The 20,290-nt window shown below is 41.1% G+C and overlaps 2 protein-coding genes across 4 annotated transcripts in view; one reads left to right on the top strand and one right to left on the bottom strand.

Annotated features, from left to right (window-relative positions):
* Positions 1–9,486, top strand: part of NEMP2 (nuclear envelope integral membrane protein 2) — a 37,219-nt gene extending 27,733 nt beyond the window's left edge. The window contains exons 9-10 of one of the 2 annotated variants that reach the window (XM_089779856.1): positions 1,774–2,035; positions 9,352–9,486. In XM_089779856.1, coding sequence (XP_089635982.1) covers positions 1,774–2,011 — 238 coding nt within the window. In that variant the 3' untranslated portion in view covers positions 2,012–2,035; positions 9,352–9,486. Of the gene's footprint in view, positions 1–1,773; positions 7,242–9,351 lie in introns of those variants that run through there. The other variant, XM_075934181.2, reaches the window with a different exon arrangement.
* Positions 9,246–20,290, bottom strand: part of MFSD6 (major facilitator superfamily domain containing 6) — a 96,596-nt gene continuing 85,551 nt past the window's right edge. For both annotated transcript variants that reach the window (XM_075934178.2, XM_006113315.5), the window contains exons 4-7: positions 19,216–19,377; positions 17,604–17,702; positions 14,833–15,113; positions 9,246–11,591 (exon numbers count right to left, since the gene is read on the bottom strand). In XM_075934178.2, the coding sequence (XP_075790293.2) occupies positions 11,424–11,591; positions 14,833–15,113; positions 17,604–17,702; positions 19,216–19,377 (710 nt within the window). In that variant the 3' untranslated portion in view covers positions 9,246–11,423. The remainder of the gene's footprint in view (positions 11,592–14,832; positions 15,114–17,603; positions 17,703–19,215; positions 19,378–20,290) is intronic.

Raw genomic sequence — 20,290 nt, 5'->3', positions numbered from 1 at the left:
TGCACCTGGCCTCCCATGACACTTCCTGTAGGTAGGTTTCAGGTTTCGAAAATATCTGTCTTTCCTGTTAGTGTTAAAATTCAGATCAACCAGAGGGAAAACTAAACTGCTAAATGCTTACACTGCGAAATGCACAAACAAACTGAGAAGAGTTATTTTTTTTCTCCAGTCACTTTTAGTTATTCTCAGGAAATATTTTTAACACTAGTCTGTTAAAAAAATAAGACTCTGGCAGAAGTCTGATTGTTAAGTTGACTGTGTCTATGCTTTCATTAAAGATTAATTATATTTTTTCCCTTATGGCAACAAAGAAAACCTACCAAATGAAACCAAAGCAATGCTGTCTGCCTGAGTCTGCAGTACATTTGCAAGAAGAATGAACAGCCCCAGTCATCTCAGTGAAATTTTAGCTCTGAAACCTAATGACAGTGATATGAATATTAACCATTTAACTGGTGATCAGTGTAACAGAGCTGTTTCACTAATATGCTTTTCTTATAGCCTCTTACCACCATTAATATCATCCAGGCACCAAAAAGCATCAAATGATCCCCACTTTTGAATAAACTCCAGAATCAGCCTCTGACTTCTGTAGCCCAGCTGCCCTTTGTCATAGCAAGAATAGGAGCATGTTAAAACACACATGCCGTTATCAAATAACTGGAATATAAGCTCTCAAACAGTACACAGAATATTACTGTACTATTTGTTTTCATTGTACAGTAAAACCTGTGTTATCCAGCACACTCGGGGATTAGGGCATTCCGGTTATCTAAAAATTCCGGTTATCTGAGGGTCCCATCAACCTAGGAAAAAAAACCAATGGACAATAATAGTAAAACTCAAGTTTTTAATATTGCTAATTTTGTAGTGTGAGGTAGTTGATCTCACATTTCTATTTTGAGTTAAAGGTGATTAGTACTTCTTAAATAAAAAATTGTTAAGCCAATTATGGTAAACCAAGCCAGGCCTGTGTGCCTGAAGATGTGACAGTATTGTGGCTGGGGGCAATGCTGGTTAAAGTTTTCTGGTTAACATAGTGCTGGATAACAAAGGTTTCTCTGTATTCTGTGAATCCTCATTTTAGAGTTTACCTGGAGCTGCTGCAGAAATTGCAGCCTCTCTCAGAGCTCAGGGAACTGCTGCAGTGTCCACAAGGCCTGGATGCAAGTGATGCTGTAATGCAGGAACTCCTGCTTATTGAACTCTTGAACTTGTTTGTGTCAGGAATCGAGTGAATTCAGATAAACCCTGTAGCCCTTTACCTCTCAAGTACTCCACAGACTTTAATGACTCTTCATAACATTCTTGGGAGAAAAGTATTATTAGCCTCACTTTGCCAGTGGAGAAACAGAATCTGAGAAAAGGCAAGTGACCTAGTTAGGTCTACAGGAGCAAGAAGTTAGTTATGCCTGGCCCAGTTGCTATATCCTACTGCTTATTCAACCTCTAAGGAACCAAAATTAATTAAAGCATGAAGAAAAGACTGGAAACATTTGAAAGAGGGATGATGAAAGAAAACTGCTAATTGAGGTGACAAAGTTCAGTATTGGTTGCTGCCCTTTGATTTACCCTCTTGTATGTGTAAATCCTTAGTTCGGGCTTAATTACAACATGCCACAGGGGCATGATTCCTGCTTTGAATGCTGTCTGTAGGCATAACCGAAACGTGCAGGTCTCTGCCTCAAGTCAGGTTCAATAACAGGATTCTGTACATTTGCAGGTATTTGGTTTTCTTCCTGCCTGATCCTTTCCTCTTTTTAAATCTGACAGATTTGCAAACTTTGTTTTGGGATCTCCCCACGTGTCACCTGCAGAAGTGAGCGCATACGATGAGCAATATGGCATTGGAGGTTCCTTCTTGGAACAGCAACTCTTTAGCACAGAGATAGAGCCAGTGCAGTACCCATTAGCCAATACCATTCAGGAGGAAAATTATGAAGATGATGAAATGCAGGAACAAAACGAAAGTGAAAATGTTTCACGTTCCAACAGTATTGGATTATTTTGAACCATATGGAAAATTTCTTGTAAGGTAAGAAAATGAAATCAAGTTGGAAAAGAAGGCTATCTACTCTCTCAGAGCCCTACTTCTAACTTGGCTGTAGAGGGCAACAAAGATTCTTTGAAGAATGTATTCCTGCTTCACTGCTGAAAGTAGTAGTAAGTTACTGGGTTTTTTAAGTCAATGATACATTCATGTAATTGCTATTTTTTACCTCATCTGTGTATTTACGGCAGGTACCAAGCAGCTGCAATGCAAACTTGCCCCACCGCTGTGCCTCAACTGCCCTGAACGTACTTCCTCTCTAGAGGTCTGTTCTCTCTGTGCCCTCTCAGTCCTGGGAATACCAGATGGAGAGGAAGTCATTAATGATACCACTTTTACTAAGTGTTCTATCTGCTAATACATTCATTTGAACTCCTTTTCTAAGAGGCTAATCGTCCAGTTATGTTTTCATACTTTTTTGGGCAGACCTGCATGGAGATAAAATGTTTTAGAAACTCTTGTAGCTGTATAAGGCAAGTGCTTCATAAGGCACCTGCCTTGCTTACTACTCTGATATGGTCTGATACCTCCCCTGGGTTCATCTCATCTGCTACATCAGTTTTAAGTTCCTCGCTCTCTCCTTCAGAGCCACACTCTTTTGCGAGGAGATAATGGAGTTAATGGGAAGCAGAGCGTGTAGCCAAGTCACACACTTATCCACCACCATCTTTGTTCCCTCTCCTACCCATACTTGCCCTCTTTACTATCACCCCCTAATGCCAAGAGCCCTCAACCTGACCCAGTTCTTCAGCTCCCCCCTCCAAATGTCTCCCTCTCTGGGAATTACAGAGGGACATGTGTTTTCTCAAGCATATTCTTACTTTTCCTTTCAGCCTCAATCTTCCCCCCTAACAAAAGTCCCAAGGCAAAAGCACAAACACTCACTATTCCATCCCTACAAATGTGTCCAGTGAAGGCTCCAGAGCTTGGGGCTGTATTAGATGCTCCAAAGACTTCTCTTCGGTGCGGATACCTGGAGTAAGATCGGCTAGGGAGAAGCTGGAGCTGCGTGGTTCAGAGCACCCATAAGTGTCCTGGGAATCAGCCAAGTTTCACAGTGGGCCGTACCCCCAGGACCACAGGCAGGGAGGAAGTGGTAGAGAGCTCCTCCCCCTTGTCCTTCTCCAGAATTTCTCTCAGGAGGTGGGGATCTAGTCATGGCAAGAAAATAATTATCAACTGTCAAACAAGAATAGAAGATTCTTACAAATAGGATATCCCTAGCTATTGTCCTTCAGATTGTGTCCATGTCCCCTCACTTTTCACATACACTCTGCTTCCCATTAACCCCACTATCTCCTCATAGGTGAGTGAGGGCCATCATTCCTCCCCCAAATGCCTTCCAGAAACTGTCCCATTCCAACATGCACCCCTCCCCACCCCCCCGCTTATTTAAAAAACATGTCGCTCTGCAGAGCAGGCTGTGCTGAGTTTGAAGCCAGGCTGACTCAGCAATGTACCCAAAGGGCAAGTTCACCTTTGCTGGAGATTCTCCAGTTGCTAGTCTCCAGGGAACAGGATGGGATCCAAATCACATAAAACAGTGCCATAAAAGAAACAGCTTAAAATACATAATTACACATGGGGGCCTTCTTATACCAAAACATCATCAGAGCTTGCCTTTCTGCCAGCACTTCCAAGAGAAAATTAGAGGGGGATTCCAGAATGCTCTAGAGTTTAAATTAAAGTTTTAAAATGGGAATGTTTCCATTTTACAATAAAGAGAAGCCTACCACTTATTAAACACCATCACATCACCTCTTTCATTCAGGTAGACAAGTGCATCCTATAGTCATACAACGGGCATGTGAGAGAAGATGAGCCCTGCATCTCAAGTTGATAAATCAAATAGGGACCAGGAGTATGTTAGCAGCCAGAGGGCTCTACTGACCTAGAATCTAATTGTCATCAGTACAACACAGAGGGGGGACTCAGATTCATAGCCACCCACAAAACAATGGTCAGAACCATGGGAGAGGTGGATAAAAGCCCAAGGTCCTTAGCTGCCTTGCAGAGGAGTGGATCTCCCTGTTGGCACAATGGCCTTACATGGCTGGCAGAGGCTTATGTCACACCAGTACTGTGGAAGTTAAGTACTTGAAATGTATTGTTATAACTGAAACCATAAAAGGTTCATGAGTATCTGGGCAATCAAGGAAAGGCAACATAATATGGACACATTTCAGGTTCTCTGCACTATACTAAAGCAAGTAAATGATTGTCAACCATAGTGGACAATTAGCTGAAGAATCACAATCAAGAAATTTAAGGGACATGTTTTGTCCAAATCTATGCAACCTTCTTGGGCTTTCTGAAACAAAACAGCGAATAGATTGGTGATGATGTCCCACACGAGAATAGTATCATTGTGAAGGAGGTAATATCCCTTTAAGGGACAGCCTGGAGTGTAATCAGAGACCTTGCTCTACCCTAAGGATGGGCTGTATAAACAGAAAAACTAAGCAAGAGAGAAGGAAGAACTGTGCAAACGACAGCAGGTGTTCGCTATTTTCTCTCAGATTGGCCCCTCTGCTGGAGCTTAATTCGAGGCTTTGTTCATAGATTTAAGTTGGGGAGCTAAAGCAGATTCTGAGATAAGGACCTTACTGGTGGATTAGTTGAATTACAGTACTCCTGTCCTGAAGACTTGGTAAGAGAGAACTTAGTTTTGTTAGAAATGTAGCCGTGTTAGTCTGGTGTAGCTGAAACAAAATACAGGACTATGTAGCACTTTAAAGACTAACAAGATGGTTTATTAGATGATGAGCTTTCATGGGCCAGACCCACTTCCTCAGATCAAATAGTGGAAGAAAATAGTCACAGCTATATATACCAAAGGATACAATTAAAAAAAAAAAGAACACATATGAAAAGGACAAATCACATTTCAGAACAGAAGGGGGATGGGGGGGAGAGGGGAAGGAAGGTGAATGCCTGTGAGTTAATGATATTAGAGGTGGGGAAGGGTAGATGTCTGAGTTAATAGTATTAAGAGGTGATAATTGGGGAAGCTATCTTTGTAATGGGTAAGATAGCTGGAGTCTTTGTTCAGCCCCCCCGCGGAGAGTGTCGAATTTTAGCATGAATGCCAGTTCAGAGGATTCTCTTTCAAGTGCAGATTTGAATGTCTTCTGAAGTAGGATGCAGGTGAGTAGGTCATTGAGACAGTGTCCTTTCTGGTTGAAATGGCAAGCAACTGTTTTTTCTTTGTGATCCTGTCTAATGTCTGTTTTGTGGACATTGATTCTTTGGCGAAGTGTCTGAGACGTTTGTCCAATGTACATAGCAGACGGACACTTTCGGCACATGATAGCATAGATTATGTATTCTTGATCTTATAACTCACTTGGTTAGGCCCAATAATGGTGTCAGCAGAATGAATATGTGGGCAAAGCTGGCAACGGGGTTTGTTGCAAAGGAAAGTACCAGGGTTGGTATTAGTGTGGTATGTCCTGTGGTTGTTGGTAAGAATCATCTTGAGGTTAGGTGGTTGTCTATAGGAGACTATGGGTCTGTCTCCCAGAGCTTCTTGGAGTTAAGTGTCCTGTTCCAGTATAGGCTGTAATTTATTGATAATGTGTTGGACAGGTTTAAGTTGGGAGCTGTAGGTGATGACAAGTGGTGTTCTATTGTTGGTTTTCTTGGGTCTGTCTTGTAGTAGATGGTTTCTAGGTATTCGTTTGGCTCTTTCAATTTGCTTTTTTATTTCTCTGGGTGGGTAGTTGAGGTTTATAAATGCTTGGTAGAGATCCTGAAGTTTCTGGTCTCTGTCAGTGGGATTAGAGCAGATGCAGTTGTACCAAAGGGCTTGGCTATAGATGATGGATCGTATGGTGTGTGCTGGATGGGAGCTGGAAGCATGTAGGTAACTGTATGAGTTGGTGGGTTTTCTGTAGAGGGTGGTGTCTAATTTTCCATTGTTGATTTGTACTGTGGTGTCCAGGAAATGGATCTCTCGTGTGGAATGGTCCAGGCTGAGGTTAATGGTGGGGTGTAGGTTGTTGAAATCTCTGTGGAATGTCTCCAGTGTTTCTTGGCCTTGCATCCAGATCATAAAGATGTCATCGATGTAGCGTAAGTAGAGAAGGGGTAAAAGGGGATGGGAGTTGAGGAAACATTGTTCTAGGTCAGCCATAAAGATATTAGCATATTGTGGGGCCATGCGTGTACCCATGGCTGTGCCGCTGATCTGGAGGTATAAGTTGTTCTCAAACTGGAAATAATTGTGGGTGAGAACGAAGTTACATAGGTCTGCTATCAGGTTGGCAGTGGTGTCCTCTGGGATAGTGTTTCTAATAGCTTGTAATCCGTCTTCATGTGGGATGTTGGTGTATAGTGCTTCTACATCCATGGTGGCAAGGATGGTGTTATTGGGGAGGTTATCGATGTTTTGTTAGTGTGAGAGCTCCCCTCTGGGTGTTAGAGCCACAAGGCAATGTGCAGAGACTGCCTGAACCTGCAGAATGGTAGAATCACATAGCTCACTATTACTCACTGAAAAAACAACCCACACAAATCAATCCAGTTGCATTTTTCCTGCTCTTTACCTGTTTTCTCAATACTTTCAGTTGATGATCAAGTAGCATAGCTGCTTCAAACACCTTCTCCTGGATAGAAGACCAACTGCATCCTGAGATACACATGAATGCTTTAATAATTAGCTCAAAAAGAACATTAAAACAAACCTTTAAAGCCTTCAAATATTGCTAAGATCATGAATGTGTGGATTTATGAATGTTTATGTAGATACTTATGACTACACACACAGTTGTTGAGTACTTTAGAAATTACCAAATTTATCCTCATGGCACTGCTGTGAGAGAAGTCAGTACTATCCCCATTTAAAAGGAAAGACAGGACTATGCGGCACTTTAAAGACTAACAAGATGGTTTATTAAGTGATAAACTTTTGTGGGCCAGAGCCACTTTCTCAGATCAAATTGTGGAAGAAAATTGGCACGACCATATATACCAAAGGGATACAATTAAAAAAAAAAGTGAACACACAAAATTGACAAATCAGATTTTAGAACAGAGGGGGGTGAGGATGTAACTACCTTACCCATTACAAAGTTGCTTCCCCAATTATCACCCCTAAACTCATAGACACTAACCTCCCCCCCTCACCCTGTTATAAAATTGACAAATCAGATTTTAGATGTGTTCACTTTTTTTTTTTAATTGTATCCCTTTGGTATATATGGTTGTGCCAATTTTCTTCCACAATTTGATCTGAGGAAGTGGGTCTGGCCCACGAAAGTTCATCACCTAATAAACCATCTTGTTAGTCTTTAAAGTGCTGCATAGTCCTGTCTTTTGTTTCAGCAAGACCAGATTAACATGGCAACATCTCTATTACTATTTCCCATTTAAAAGGGACACTGAAACAGAGTGTTTGAAGTGACAGCATCCCAAGGTCACACAGTAAGTTTTTGTGATAGCTGGCAGCAGAAGCCAGATCTCTTGTGCTTTTACCTTCCTCCCTTAAAGGCTTGTACTCTGTTCTATCTTCTGCTTCATTTCCACCCTCCCCCCCAACTTCAGGTTTTGGATACATACTTGAATTTAATGTACAGTGCATTCGACAAACTATGCTGTGTCAAGTTTGTAAATAAAAATATTTTTCAGCTAGCAACATTTGCTTGGTTCATTTTAAGCGCTTTCTGAAAATAGGGATGTAAAAGGTTAACAGTTTAATCTGTTACCGGGTAAGCATTAGGCTTATCAGAATGCTTACCAGGCAACTCATTGGAGTCCCATCAGCCAGGTGGGAGAGGCAGGCAGGACTGTGCCTGCACTGGCCTCCCAAAGACCCACTGGAGTGGCCCAGGCATCCAGGCGGGACCCTGGGCCTGGCCATGCCGGAGCATCCTGGATGGCCACGCAGGACCCTGGTCATGCCAAAGAAGGACAGGCGGGATCCCAGACCTGGCTGCACTGGGCCATCAGGCAGGACTTGGCACTTCTTACACAGCCCAGGAGGGTGGGCAAGAACCAGACTCTGGCTGCCAGCCACCTGCCTGCCAATGGTTAACTTGTTAAAATGGTATAATTTTATCTGTTTAACCAGTTAACTATTTAGTTATTTACATACCCATTTGAAAACAGTGCACATCAGAAAGATCAGACAGATAGGTGGATGTGCCTGTCCCTTAGAAGGAGATTGAGATCCTTTGGTCTTCTCTCACAACACATCTAAAAGGTCCAATTCTCCTGCATTACCCAAGCTGCTTCAAAGAGGTGTTTCTTCATCTCCCACCTGCTTCCAGAAGAGTGTTTGCATAGTGTGAAATGTTCCCAGCCCTCTCCACGCCCACAGAAGAGTCAAACCTTAGCAGAACCACAATGTGGTAATTGTAAGATATGTCCCTCTTCTTCAATAGTAGGGACTTACTGGGTCAGACCAATGTTTCATTTAGCCTACTGTCTTGTTTTCTCACAGTAGCCAATGCCAGGTGTTTCAGAGGGAATAAACAGAACAAGCAAGAGAGTGATCCATCCGCTACTATCCAGTCCCAGCTTCTGTTAGAGGAGTTTGTATGAGGTTTCCCCTTTATGAGTACAGAAGATTTATAGATTCTCAGTGCCTCCTCCTTTTACTGCTCCCCCATGTCCCGCCACAATTAAGCAGTCATAGGAAAAACATTAAATTTGTTCTGCTGAGATAAACTTCATTGTGCCAACAAACACTGCTACTGGACACATTGGTGCAAATATATTCATTTAGTTAGGAATTAGCAGTTAAGAAGACTAGAACCAGACTTTGAAAGTAGCCCCAATAAACCCATTTAAGCAGCCAGGATACACATATTCAGCAAGGTATGAAAAAATGTGGTTGCAAGTGGCTGCTGAGTCCACTGTTTACTTGATCTCTTGGCCTGCAATGAGAAGAATTTGCACAACTCAAACCACACTCATACATTTAGGCCAAGCTGTTTGGGATGCATTGATCCCTTACAGCTTTTCATTAGCATGAGACTTGGAGATTTGCTTCTACATTCTGCTCTACCTCCCGAACACATTTTGATTTGAAACATTGCTTTGCCTTTCACCCCATCTATATTAAGGCAACACAAAAATTTTCATGGGAGAATCATGTCAAAGCTGCTTAGGATTGATGTTTTAACTCAGATTATCATCATGTATGTGGCCAGTATATGATTATACAAAATGGGAAATTTAATAAAAAGTCCAGACAAGCTCTTTTAAACACATTATATATATTTTCTATTTTTTCTTACTGCAATTTTACAGTTTTCACAAATATCAAAACCCATGTGTACATGTTCATTTTGCAACAGGGAATGAATGTACAGTTCCAAGAGACCAAGCATTTCAAAGAAACAGTTTGGAAGTGTAAACGCAATACGCAAGATCTTTATCTCGTGACACAGGTACTGTTCAATAGAAGCTGAAGTAACACCATATTGCAGAGAGTCTCTGAACAAATGTTTTCGCTTAGCTGAGAAGATTTAATGCCTTTAGCTTGTCACCTGCTTCAGTTCTCCATTCCCAAAACATTATACAAACATACAATAAATACATTTCTGATTTTAAAGGACACTTCAATGAGTCATGAGAATTTACAGTACAGTACATTTAAATTCAAGTGCAAAACGTTACTAGTAACTAGTTATTAACATTTATTTGAATTCTCTACCATGCTGGTCCCAGGTACCAATGTGTCCATTCTTCCTCAGCCCCACAGGCCTTGCTAATGCATGTGTGGGGATCGCAGGAGTGGGGGAGGGGCCCTTAGTTCATCCAACTGGGGATCAAAGGGTCTGGAATTTCCACCCACCACTTTACTGTAAACCATCATTCTCCTCTTCCTCCCTTGCACCCAGCAGTATCATGCCACAGGCAGTACACTGAAGTTGAGTGACGCAGAATGCACCTTCTGCCAGGAACTGTGCTAGACATGTGTCCGATTCCAAGACATGCTGAGCACCTAGTCACTTCAATGGCTTAGTTCCTTTCAGGATCTGTTCATTGATGTTAGATGCTGGGCCAAACACGGTTCTGGCTTACGCCCCATGCTTTCCCATTGATTTCAACCTGGAACCCAAGTTTTCCTCTCAGTAGCAATCTGTGTTATGAACCAACCAAATGGGATGGCTATAGCTAACACTGAAAAGAGTGACTAGCTAGAACTCCCAATCTTCCAGTGTCTCACATTATATAAACAAGTCTTATAACATTTGGTCATTTAAATCATGCTTCTTTTTTCAGAGGGATTTTGCTTACTGAAATTTGGCCATTCTATTAACAGTATTCTCATCCTACCCCCAAACTCCCAATCATTATTATTTATAGGCAATCCCTTCTCCAGGCACTTTACACTTTTACTATCTTCTATACATAACCACAGTAGGAACACTCAATTGAACACTATTTAATATGATTAAATTAAAAAAAATAGTGTCTACTGGAAATCTCAAACTGCCCAATTTTGATCAAGGTCTCTGGTCTTGGGCACTATCACACACACACACACACACACACACACACACACACACACACACACACCCCCACCCTTTTTAATGAAGGGCTGTAAACTTACTGAGATTATTTAATCTCACTTCCATTTGGTTCTCTCTCAAATGCCTTTTTCAAAAACTTTATGCCTTGCCAAACTAAACCTACCACCTCTCGGAAGAGCATTAAAGGCAATGTTACTATTCAAAGATTCCACTCTGCGTCACTTAATCCATCACCACATAATAAAAACAAACATTCTTGCTGAAGGTATTCAAGATTTATAAGACAAAGACTTTGCAAAAAACAAGGCGTGCCTTCATTTATAGATTTACTTTGTCTAGTATCTCTTAATTATGTGTATTTAACTTTTTCAGGAAAATGCAATTTTTCTCCTAAAAAAGTAGTGTTTTCTCCAGTGTAGTTTCTCTGTGGGAAAAATTAAATTTGAATTAATTAATCAAATGGGGAAAACTGTATCAAGTGACTGAGTGTTTTTTCTTCAAATTACAAGTTTTTCAATACAAGCTCCCCTTTTTCTATAAATTGCAAAGAATCTCATAACATGAGACCAAATTTTAGCAAACCAACTAAGAATGTATAAGGCAGTGAGATTCAGTCCCATTTCCTCTGCAAGGCCTTCCAGACCTTTACCTTCCCCTGCACCTTCTAACTGCATATTGTCATATAAATGGTCTTAAATACTTAAAAGCGTGTGCTGCATTAAGTTTTGTTTGATTCCAAGATGTGCTGAGCACCTGTAGTTCCTACTCACTGAAGAAGAAAGGCTCTGTTGAGCTCTTGTGCCACCATTTCCTAGCAGAGAAGCAGGATTCCATGCAGTGGATTTGATAAGATAAACTCATCTTAGTGCCCTGCAGCAGCAGGCTGAGTATTACTGACCAAGGGAAACTGATCCAGCACTAGGGGGCTCTGGGTCATTTTGGGAGTTGAGAGTCACCGTTGTAGGTGTTGAACCATCTTTAGATTCCTCAGTGTTTCTCAAATTTGGGGGCTGTTCTGCTGGGCTGGCTTCTGGAGCATTTTGATTCTCACTGGCTTTCTAAAAAGAGAGAAAGCACATGCAAATATAAGTGTTTACTCGCATTGCATTATTCCTAAAGGAAATACATTCAGACAATTCGAGAAGTATTCTTACACTGAATGCATGCAATACAGCAAGTGAATATAAATCAGGAAAGCAATAAGAAGCAGATAACATTAGTAACAAGTAGAAAACAACTTACCTTCCATCTCTTTTCCTAACTGCACTTCCACAAGAAGCATGCAAAAAACAAACTAGCTATGTTTTAAGACAAAAAACTAGACTTGTACTCTATGCAGACAATCTCTATGACTGCATAGAGTTTGCTGAAACATACTTCATGCTCCCTTCTGCAAATCCACCCATATTTCCGTAATATTTTTTTTCCTAAGTAAGCTATTTCTCAGTTAGATCCACTGAGTGGCAGCAGTAAAGATACAAATTTCATCCAATTTACTTAGCAGTAATGACTGGGTCAGTGATTCAAGCAGGCAATTCTCTAGTTCAGTCAAGAAGAAGACAGTCAAAAACAATTTTCTGAATGGCTCAGTGCACATTTTTATAAGCTGTTTACTAGATTCATGTGAGCTGATTTTAAAGACAAATTCCCTGAGGGCCAAAGACAAAACAAGTTTTGCTCAATACAAGTAGTACATCATTTTCTAACCTCACAATTTGTCTCAGAAGATGTGTTTTATATCAAGTAAGTAGAGCAGTAAGCATGCTCCTTTACTTGAAGGATTATAATAAGCAAGGAGGAAATAAGGAGGAATCGAGTGTTGCTCTAGTTAATCCCTTTTTCTATGCTGTTAGAGTGTTTCCTTCAAATGACCAACTTTCATGTGAAATCTTTTAAGAATGTTATTAAAAACCTGTAACAAGATATCTAGGCAGCGTTTTCTGGGTTTAGTGTTCTGTTAAATTCAGGCTAAAAGAAGGTGAAATAAAGCAATAGCAATGCATGGCGGTGGGGAGGGGGTGTTGATCTTTTTTTCCATTTAGAACTGAAATGTGGGGGTGCTTTGTAAAAACAAACATTTTCTCCAAGGAGCTGAAATATATTTCTTGCTTCATGGAGCAGAGATGCATTGTCAATGCATCTTCAAATGGAGAGCATGGGATCCCAGTTCATTCTAGGTCTACACTACTTTTTAATATAGTGGGGAAAGAAGCTATGCTTTGCAGATGCTCAAGTGTCTACTTGTTATGTTATGGTTGAATACTCACTGGTGACTTAAAGATCTTTCATTCACAAAATGAAAGACAGATCACTGAAACTGGCCAGTTAAAAAACAGCTGACTGCCCTGGGGAGGCAGTGGGGAGTGAGAAAACACTAAGAGTCATATTTAACCTAACTTCAACATTTGGATTTGGGTGAGCAGAAATAGGGCTTTTGGTGTTTGAACCTAAAAACACAGGCCCCACTGAGAGACTGTGAGGCACTGCATAAATGCAAAGATAAACCACTGCAGACCCACCTGCAGGATTGGTGCCTTAATAGAATTATTCCATGGAAACAATTTTCTCCCAACAAAAATTAGTTATTCCCAGCCCACAAATTCTAACAATCATATTTAAGAATGGCTCTTAATTTTATCAGTTATATGTGAAGTAGATAATGCAATACCAAAATTCAATAGCGTTAATAAAAAGACTCCATGAATGGCTGCATGAAGCTATGGGAGAGGGGAAGAAGTTATTAAGAGAACAGAAATGTCAGAGCGTTATAGGAGCCAACAAAAGATTGCACAATTGCCCAAGTCATTTACTAAGAGTATGTCCCATCACTATGAAAATTTGTTGATTAGCTTTGAGCGAGATAACCACAAACAATAAAATATTTTCCTTGGCCTGTTCTGTGTGACTGTCTCAAATTTTCAATTGATGACACTAATAGGGTTAGTCTTATTTTAATAACTGCTTAAGAGTAGACTGATGGAAAGCTGGGAGAGCAGCATGTATAGAAAGCACAACACAATGGCATTGTGTCAATGAGGATTTCATTATCATCCAAAAGGAGACATTTGATTTTTCTGACGTGGGTGTCAAACTCTTCTTATATAAACAGACATTCGAGAGTAATTTCAACATGGATGTTCACTGCCTGCGCATGCAAGGTAGTCTCATTAAAGCTAATGGAAGCTCAGCATGCATACTGAAAAGAGAACATATGCATAGGGATATTTACAGGAATACAGGCAAATGGGGGGAGGAGGGAGACAGCTGGCGAAGTTGGGATTTCTTTAAATGCAGCTTTGCCACATCTGCAGTGTCATGTCCAAAATCATCACCTTCCTGATGTCGGACTGGTAAAATGATGACATTTGTATGTTTAACGAATGGCAAATTTATAAGGGAGAAGCTGCACCACTCCTCCCCCAGACAGATAGGAGAAACAGGCACTTTATTACCCACACAGTTTTAGAAACCAGCATTGACAGCAGCAGCACAAATTTTCCTACATTGCCTCACCAACCACTGTGCTCCAACTCCATTCTGGAGGGAGCACCCAAAAGATCAGATGATATCCAGTCTCCAAGTCCGTCCAATCCTTGGCCCATCTGCCAAGCTTTCTAATATAGGTGCTGGGGGACTCTGTAATGTGAACACTGGAAAACAACAGCTCATTTCGCATAGGCCACAGACCAGGTCCCAAGTCCTAGTCACTTTTTAGTCACCACAAGTCTAGCCCAAATCTAATTGGTGAAAAGCTCCATATCCCACTACTAATTCTCTGGAACACCCATTTCCACCATATTTTGGATGTCTGCCAATTCTTAACCCCTCCCCATGCCTCCAGGCTAATCTCTAAAAGGAAACATTAATCTAAAATGGAAAAGAGATATACAGACATATTACTCCTTAATAATTATGCAATTTTGTTAACACTCACTTTTTCAAACCACGAGTTCTGTAACTACAAAAACGTGTTTAAACTAACAAAACCGTGGTCAATTTACAGGCAATTCCAGTATATCCCAGCTTGTAATAACAAAGGGGATGAGAAGAAAGTGGAAACTAGACTATAAGCAGCAGAAAGATCTGTCAAAATGAATCCATGAACAATCCCACTGTATCATACATGTGTATTTGTTACTGTTGTTCAACTTCATGCAACTCTAAGTTTCTGAGATAGATAGAGAATGCTTGCCAGATATTAACAATTTTAGGTGCTGTAGATTACATAAAACCTCCAACAGTACACTTTTAAGTTAACTTTAATGGTGATATGAATGTTGTGTATTAGGAGCGGGTTACCTGCAAAGGCTGGTTCTCAGGCGTCAGATTGCTTTTAGACAGTTGTACCATCTCCTTTATTTGATAGACAGCATAAGCCAGAGTAACCCAAGGAGAAGAACTGATCGCCCACGCAGGCTTGTTCACATCTTCCTGTTCTTCTTGGTGCTTGGTTTTCTTGGGAGGAAGTCTGGGCTCAGTTCGAGGCATGATATCTTCTGACTGTTGCTGTACGAGGTCAATGGTTGCTATGGGAACAGGACTGGAAGGCACTGGGATCCTTTCTGCCAGCATTGTCTTCTCTAGAGTGTACGGCAACATAATCAAAGTCAGTGATAATTACAAAAGATTAGGACTCAAAGCACAGAACATGAACATATCTCATCATGCTTTGCAACGTTAAGAATTAATCTGTTCCCTCACTGTGATTCAAGGACTCATGATGCCAACTGGCAAAGGGTACAGGGATTCCCCTGGGCTCACCAAAAGAATGTCTTGTAAGATACTCAATGAAAGCCCAGGTCACACTGACCATAATAATCACTGAGAGATGTATATATGGAAATATGTGAAGAGTTATGTATATACACTAAAAATTATGTTCTTTAGGCCTTATAGTTAAGACAGGCCACCAAAAGGTAATCCATTGGCAGGCTGTGGGGAAGGAATGCTTATTTTACTCTGACCTGCAACAGGCAATCTGAGTATTGTATCATTCACAATAAATGCCCATTTGCAGGCTGAATAAAATGCTAATTAACAGATCACAGGGACTGAAGGAAAACAACTAAACAGCAGGAAAACTTGAGAAACAATGGCCCTGTGGACACCTTAGAGCTTACCCCAAAAAAATATAGATGGTATCATGAGTTTTTGTGGGCACAACTCATTCTTGGGATGACAAATGATACCATCTATATATTTTTGGTTAGTCTCCAAGGTGCTACAGGACCATTGTTATTTTTCAAGGTTTTTTTTTTTTTTAAGTTACAGACTAACATGGCTACCCCTCTGAGACTTTTAAACAGCAGGAGTTATCCTGTTTTTGGATAAGCCAGTAAACTTTTGAAACTATCTGCTGTACAGATAAACCCTGGATATTAATGCATCTACTTTTCTTCCGTCGATAACATGCTACATTCATATCTAGTATGAATGGATCACAGAAAAATCTTTCCACAGACATTAGGGATATGGTGACAACAAAGGAAACATAACCATCTATCATGGTGATTTTCTGACTAGAAGCAACCATTTCTGATATGGGATAAAAATGATCAACCTTTCCCTGAATTCTGACATGATGTTTTTTCAGACCAAGACAGTTTTTAACAATTGCTTAGAAATATTTGATCAATGTAATGATTTATTGCCTAATACACTCTACCTTATATAGCTGCAGGATATTTATTATATATATATTAAGCAGGCTAGATTTTTTACGCAGTAGCTCTATGCCCTCTACAACAGTACAGCTTAAACCTCCCAAATCCAGGACTCTCTAGTCTGGCAACATCCGGGGGCAGGGAGCGGAAGACATCCGTGAGTCCTGTGAGGCATGGGGAACACCAGCAGTGCCCCACCATGGTGAGCTCCCAGGGATGACAGGATCCTTGGCCCCTTCTGAGAACCCCCAGCAGCAGTGGGGCTGGACCGGGGAGCTCCTAGTCACAATGCAACTGGTGGTGGCTGGGGAGCCCTGTCCCCAACCAGGAACCTCTGGCAGCAGCAGGACTGGCTGGGAAGCCTCAGCCCTGGCCAGAAAACCCCAGCAGCAGCAGGGGCCAGTGGCGATTGGGGAACTTTGTCCCCAGCTAGGCAGCCACGAGGAACATGACCACAGTGGCGAGAGAGACACTGCTCTGGGGAGCGTGGCCAGTAGTATAGCGGGGAATCCCACAGCCTGGAGAGGAGCCAGGCATGGGCCGGTGGCCAACAGGGGAACATTGACCTCTCTTGGTCCAGCAAACTCCCTGGTTCAAGATTGCTCAGATCCCAAGGGTGCCGGACCTGGGAGGTCCAACCTGTGTAGAGATGAAATATACTATTTTTCCTCAGCCATTTTCAAAAGAAAGCTTAAATAAAATATAAACAAATAAAATCTTTAAGGAATTGATATGGCAAACACTTAAGCACATGTTTATCTTTATTTATGTGAGTAATTGCATTTAAATCAATGAGGCTATTACAGTGTTTCAAGGTAGGGTTATGCTTAAATAAATGTGGGACTGATGTTTAAAATTTTCAAACAAATATATAGGTGCAGAAGGAAAAACAATATTAAATTCTAGAGAACTATGACCCAAGGAAAAAATATGAATCCATTTGGGACTCTCTCACATTCACTCCATATGCAACAGAAACAATGATTATACCCTGTCTAAGTTTCTCTTTTGTGCCATTATCACTTGAACATAGGTGGAAGAAATTAAGGCTAAACAAATATTTGAACATTCTTACACACAAGCAACTCAAGAACTAGTGAAGGACAGCCCTTGTATCTTTAGAATAAAGAAAAATCCATGAATATCAAATCCACCTAGGTTTTAGAGTGGAATAAAAATAATATTTGGGTAAAATACCCTAAATGTTTATTATTTTTCATTTCTACCATGAAACAGGTTTATTTTTTTCTGTAAGAATAATAATATATAGGATTAATAAAAAAAAATCTCAGCTCCTGAGGAATGATTCTGGGCTAGTTTTCCTGTATCATGACTACATCTTTCAAATTTCAGTCTTGAGTTAGCATCAGAACATAAGAATAGCCTTGGTCTCATTGACCTATTTACCTTCTTCTTCATCAGGAACAGCTAGCCACTGGATTAATGCAAAGAGCAGTAGGATCACTAAACAGGCCATTCCTATCCCCCTGAATGTCGCAGCAGCCCCTGAAATGAGAACTTTCTTCAGACTATTTGCATAGATAATACAGGAAAAGACAGACATCACGATGACTTCTTCACCACTTAATATACCATGTAAAAATGTAAAACTCTTTGTTCTTATGTGGCATCTCCATTGCCAGAGGTTTACACCTGTGGTAGCTCATTCTGTATGATCCCTGCTAATCATTCTGTATGAATCTGCTAATCCCTGTGGAGGAACAGTTCTTTTAATCTACTCAGGATACCACACATTGTCCATCCAAGATCAAACTTTAATTAGGTTGTTATATTTTTTTTCCTTCTAGCACTTTCTGCAGCAGGTTATTTTACCCAGAGTCTGAATAAATTATACTTTCACTTCTCGACAGAGTCTGTTGCATGACAACTGCACAATAGTGAATCACCACAGTTGGTCATCTCATAAAAGTTGTATCCTGCTGCCTGCTTGAGGACAGGGCAGAGCTTAGGAGTGGATTTGTTCATATAGCAAAAATCCTCCAAATATTAATGATTAACCTGTTGAATTGGAAATATTTCACTTCCCAATAACTTCATAAATATCTGTTTCAATTACCTTTGGTAAATGAAATAACCAAACAATCATTCATTTTCGGATAATAGCTGTAAAACTAATTGGAAAGTTTTTCAAAAGAAATAACTATTTAGAAATGAATACAGTAATTCCTCATTTAACACCTGCCCACTTAACACGTTTTTGTGATAGCATGATTTTTTTTAGGGAACATTTTTTGAATTACACAATCGTCCTTGGAATAACACAATTTCCCCAGCTGGCCCATTGCTGGCGGCTGCGCTGGGCTTCCCCCGCCTCCCTGCAAAGGGGCGGAGGGTTCACCACTCGCTGCGCCGTTCCCCTCTGGCTCCCCTTCGCCGGACACCTTGCCCCCTCTCTTCCGCCCCTGCTTGAAGGCCAGTGACTGGGTTTCCCCAGCTGGCCCATCACTGGCAGCTGCGCGGGGCTTCCCCTGCCTCCCTGCAAAGCAGCAGAAGGTTTGTTGCTCACCGCGCCATTCCCCAGCGACCCCCCCCCCCTTGTCAGACGCAGTGCGGGTCCCGGCAGACCCATCACAGGGGCATACTCCCAACCCAATCCCCCTCCCCTCTCCTCCCCTTTCCTTCCCCAGAGCCAAACACCTCTCCTTCCTGCTGTAACCCAGTCCCCTTTCTCCTCCAACCTTATGTCCCGGTCCCAACAGACACCACTGCAACCCCCACCTTTTCCATTATTTCCAGTGGGAAAATTGACCCCACATAACACGTTTTCACTTAACACAATCATTTTCTGAAACATATCTATAGTGTTAAATGAAGAATTACTGTAGTGTGTGCCTTTTAAAAAAGAAACATATGTTTCTGAGTTGTGAAGAATATATATTAAGATTATCACAACCAACAAGAATGCACTTTTATGTAGAAAACCGTGATTAAATCGAGTCTTCCTGACCAGTGATTTAAATCATGACTGTAATGACACTTCTGTAAAATATTTGCTTACCAAAGTAGTTGACCAAAACTCCTCCGATCATAGCTCCACATCCTCTGCCCAGACCTAAGTGGAGACCTTGTAAAATCCCCTGAGCTGAAGTTCTTAATTCTGGAGGCACTGCAGCACTAAGATATGAAATACAAGCTGCCCATATGGCTGCATGAGTCACACCTATGGGGAGGAAACATTTCAGAAAGTACTAAGTACACCAGCATGATATGTTTTCATTTAATAGTTGACAGCAGCATGGAACTGACCTGGGGAAGAAGTGTTTGTTAAAAAACTCAAGGCAGCCAAGTTCCTCTGAAGTCTTTCATAATACAACAAAGCTATTAATTTTTTTCTGTGCTACTCAAGCTGCCCTGTCTGTCAATAGTTCTCCCCTGCTCATGAGAGTAGCATGGCACTAGTGTTAAGGACTGTTCTACATTGAAAACATGCATCAGTGCAATTGTGTCATTAGGAGTAAGAAAAATGACACCCTCTATTAACTGGTATCCTTAGTGTAGATGCAGCTATGCCGACAGAAAAGTGCTTCTGTCAGTATAGTTAACATAATTTAGGGGCTGGCGTTCCTTCCCTGGCAGGACATCTTGTCCTGTTGGGGTATGCTGTGTCTATACTTTGAGACTGCACTGACAGCTACAGCTGCGTCAGCACAGGCTCAGAATTGCAAGAATCATTGATACTGTGATTGCCCATAGGCTATGAACCAGGGCCAGTCTTAGGATTTGTCCTAGGAGTAAGCCCTAGGAGTTAGCCTTAGGGTTAGCCCTAGAAGTTCAAAGGCTAAATTGTTATATGTACACAGACATACCACTATGGGAAAAAATCAAACTGTTTAAAAAGATAAATAAAAGCATGTCCTAAGGACCAATTCAAAATCAATTCTTGGCACTGATACACTTTGCATCTGCTTTTGGGTGACTGACAGACCACTGAGATTCCTCAAGTTTAGGCAAAATACAGTAAGCTTTGCTTATACTGTTTTGAGTCAGACAACAGAATCTGTCCCACAGCTGTAAATCTGCTCTGACTAACATGCCATTACAAATCAGTTTTGCACACCTGTTGTCAGACATCA

This window comes from Pelodiscus sinensis, chromosome 7 (assembly GCF_052426305.1).
Source record: "Pelodiscus sinensis isolate ZL-2025 chromosome 7, ASM5242630v1, whole genome shotgun sequence".
NCBI lineage: Eukaryota > Metazoa > Chordata > Testudines > Trionychidae > Pelodiscus > Pelodiscus sinensis.
This window is presented reverse-complemented; position numbering and strand designations above follow the sequence as displayed.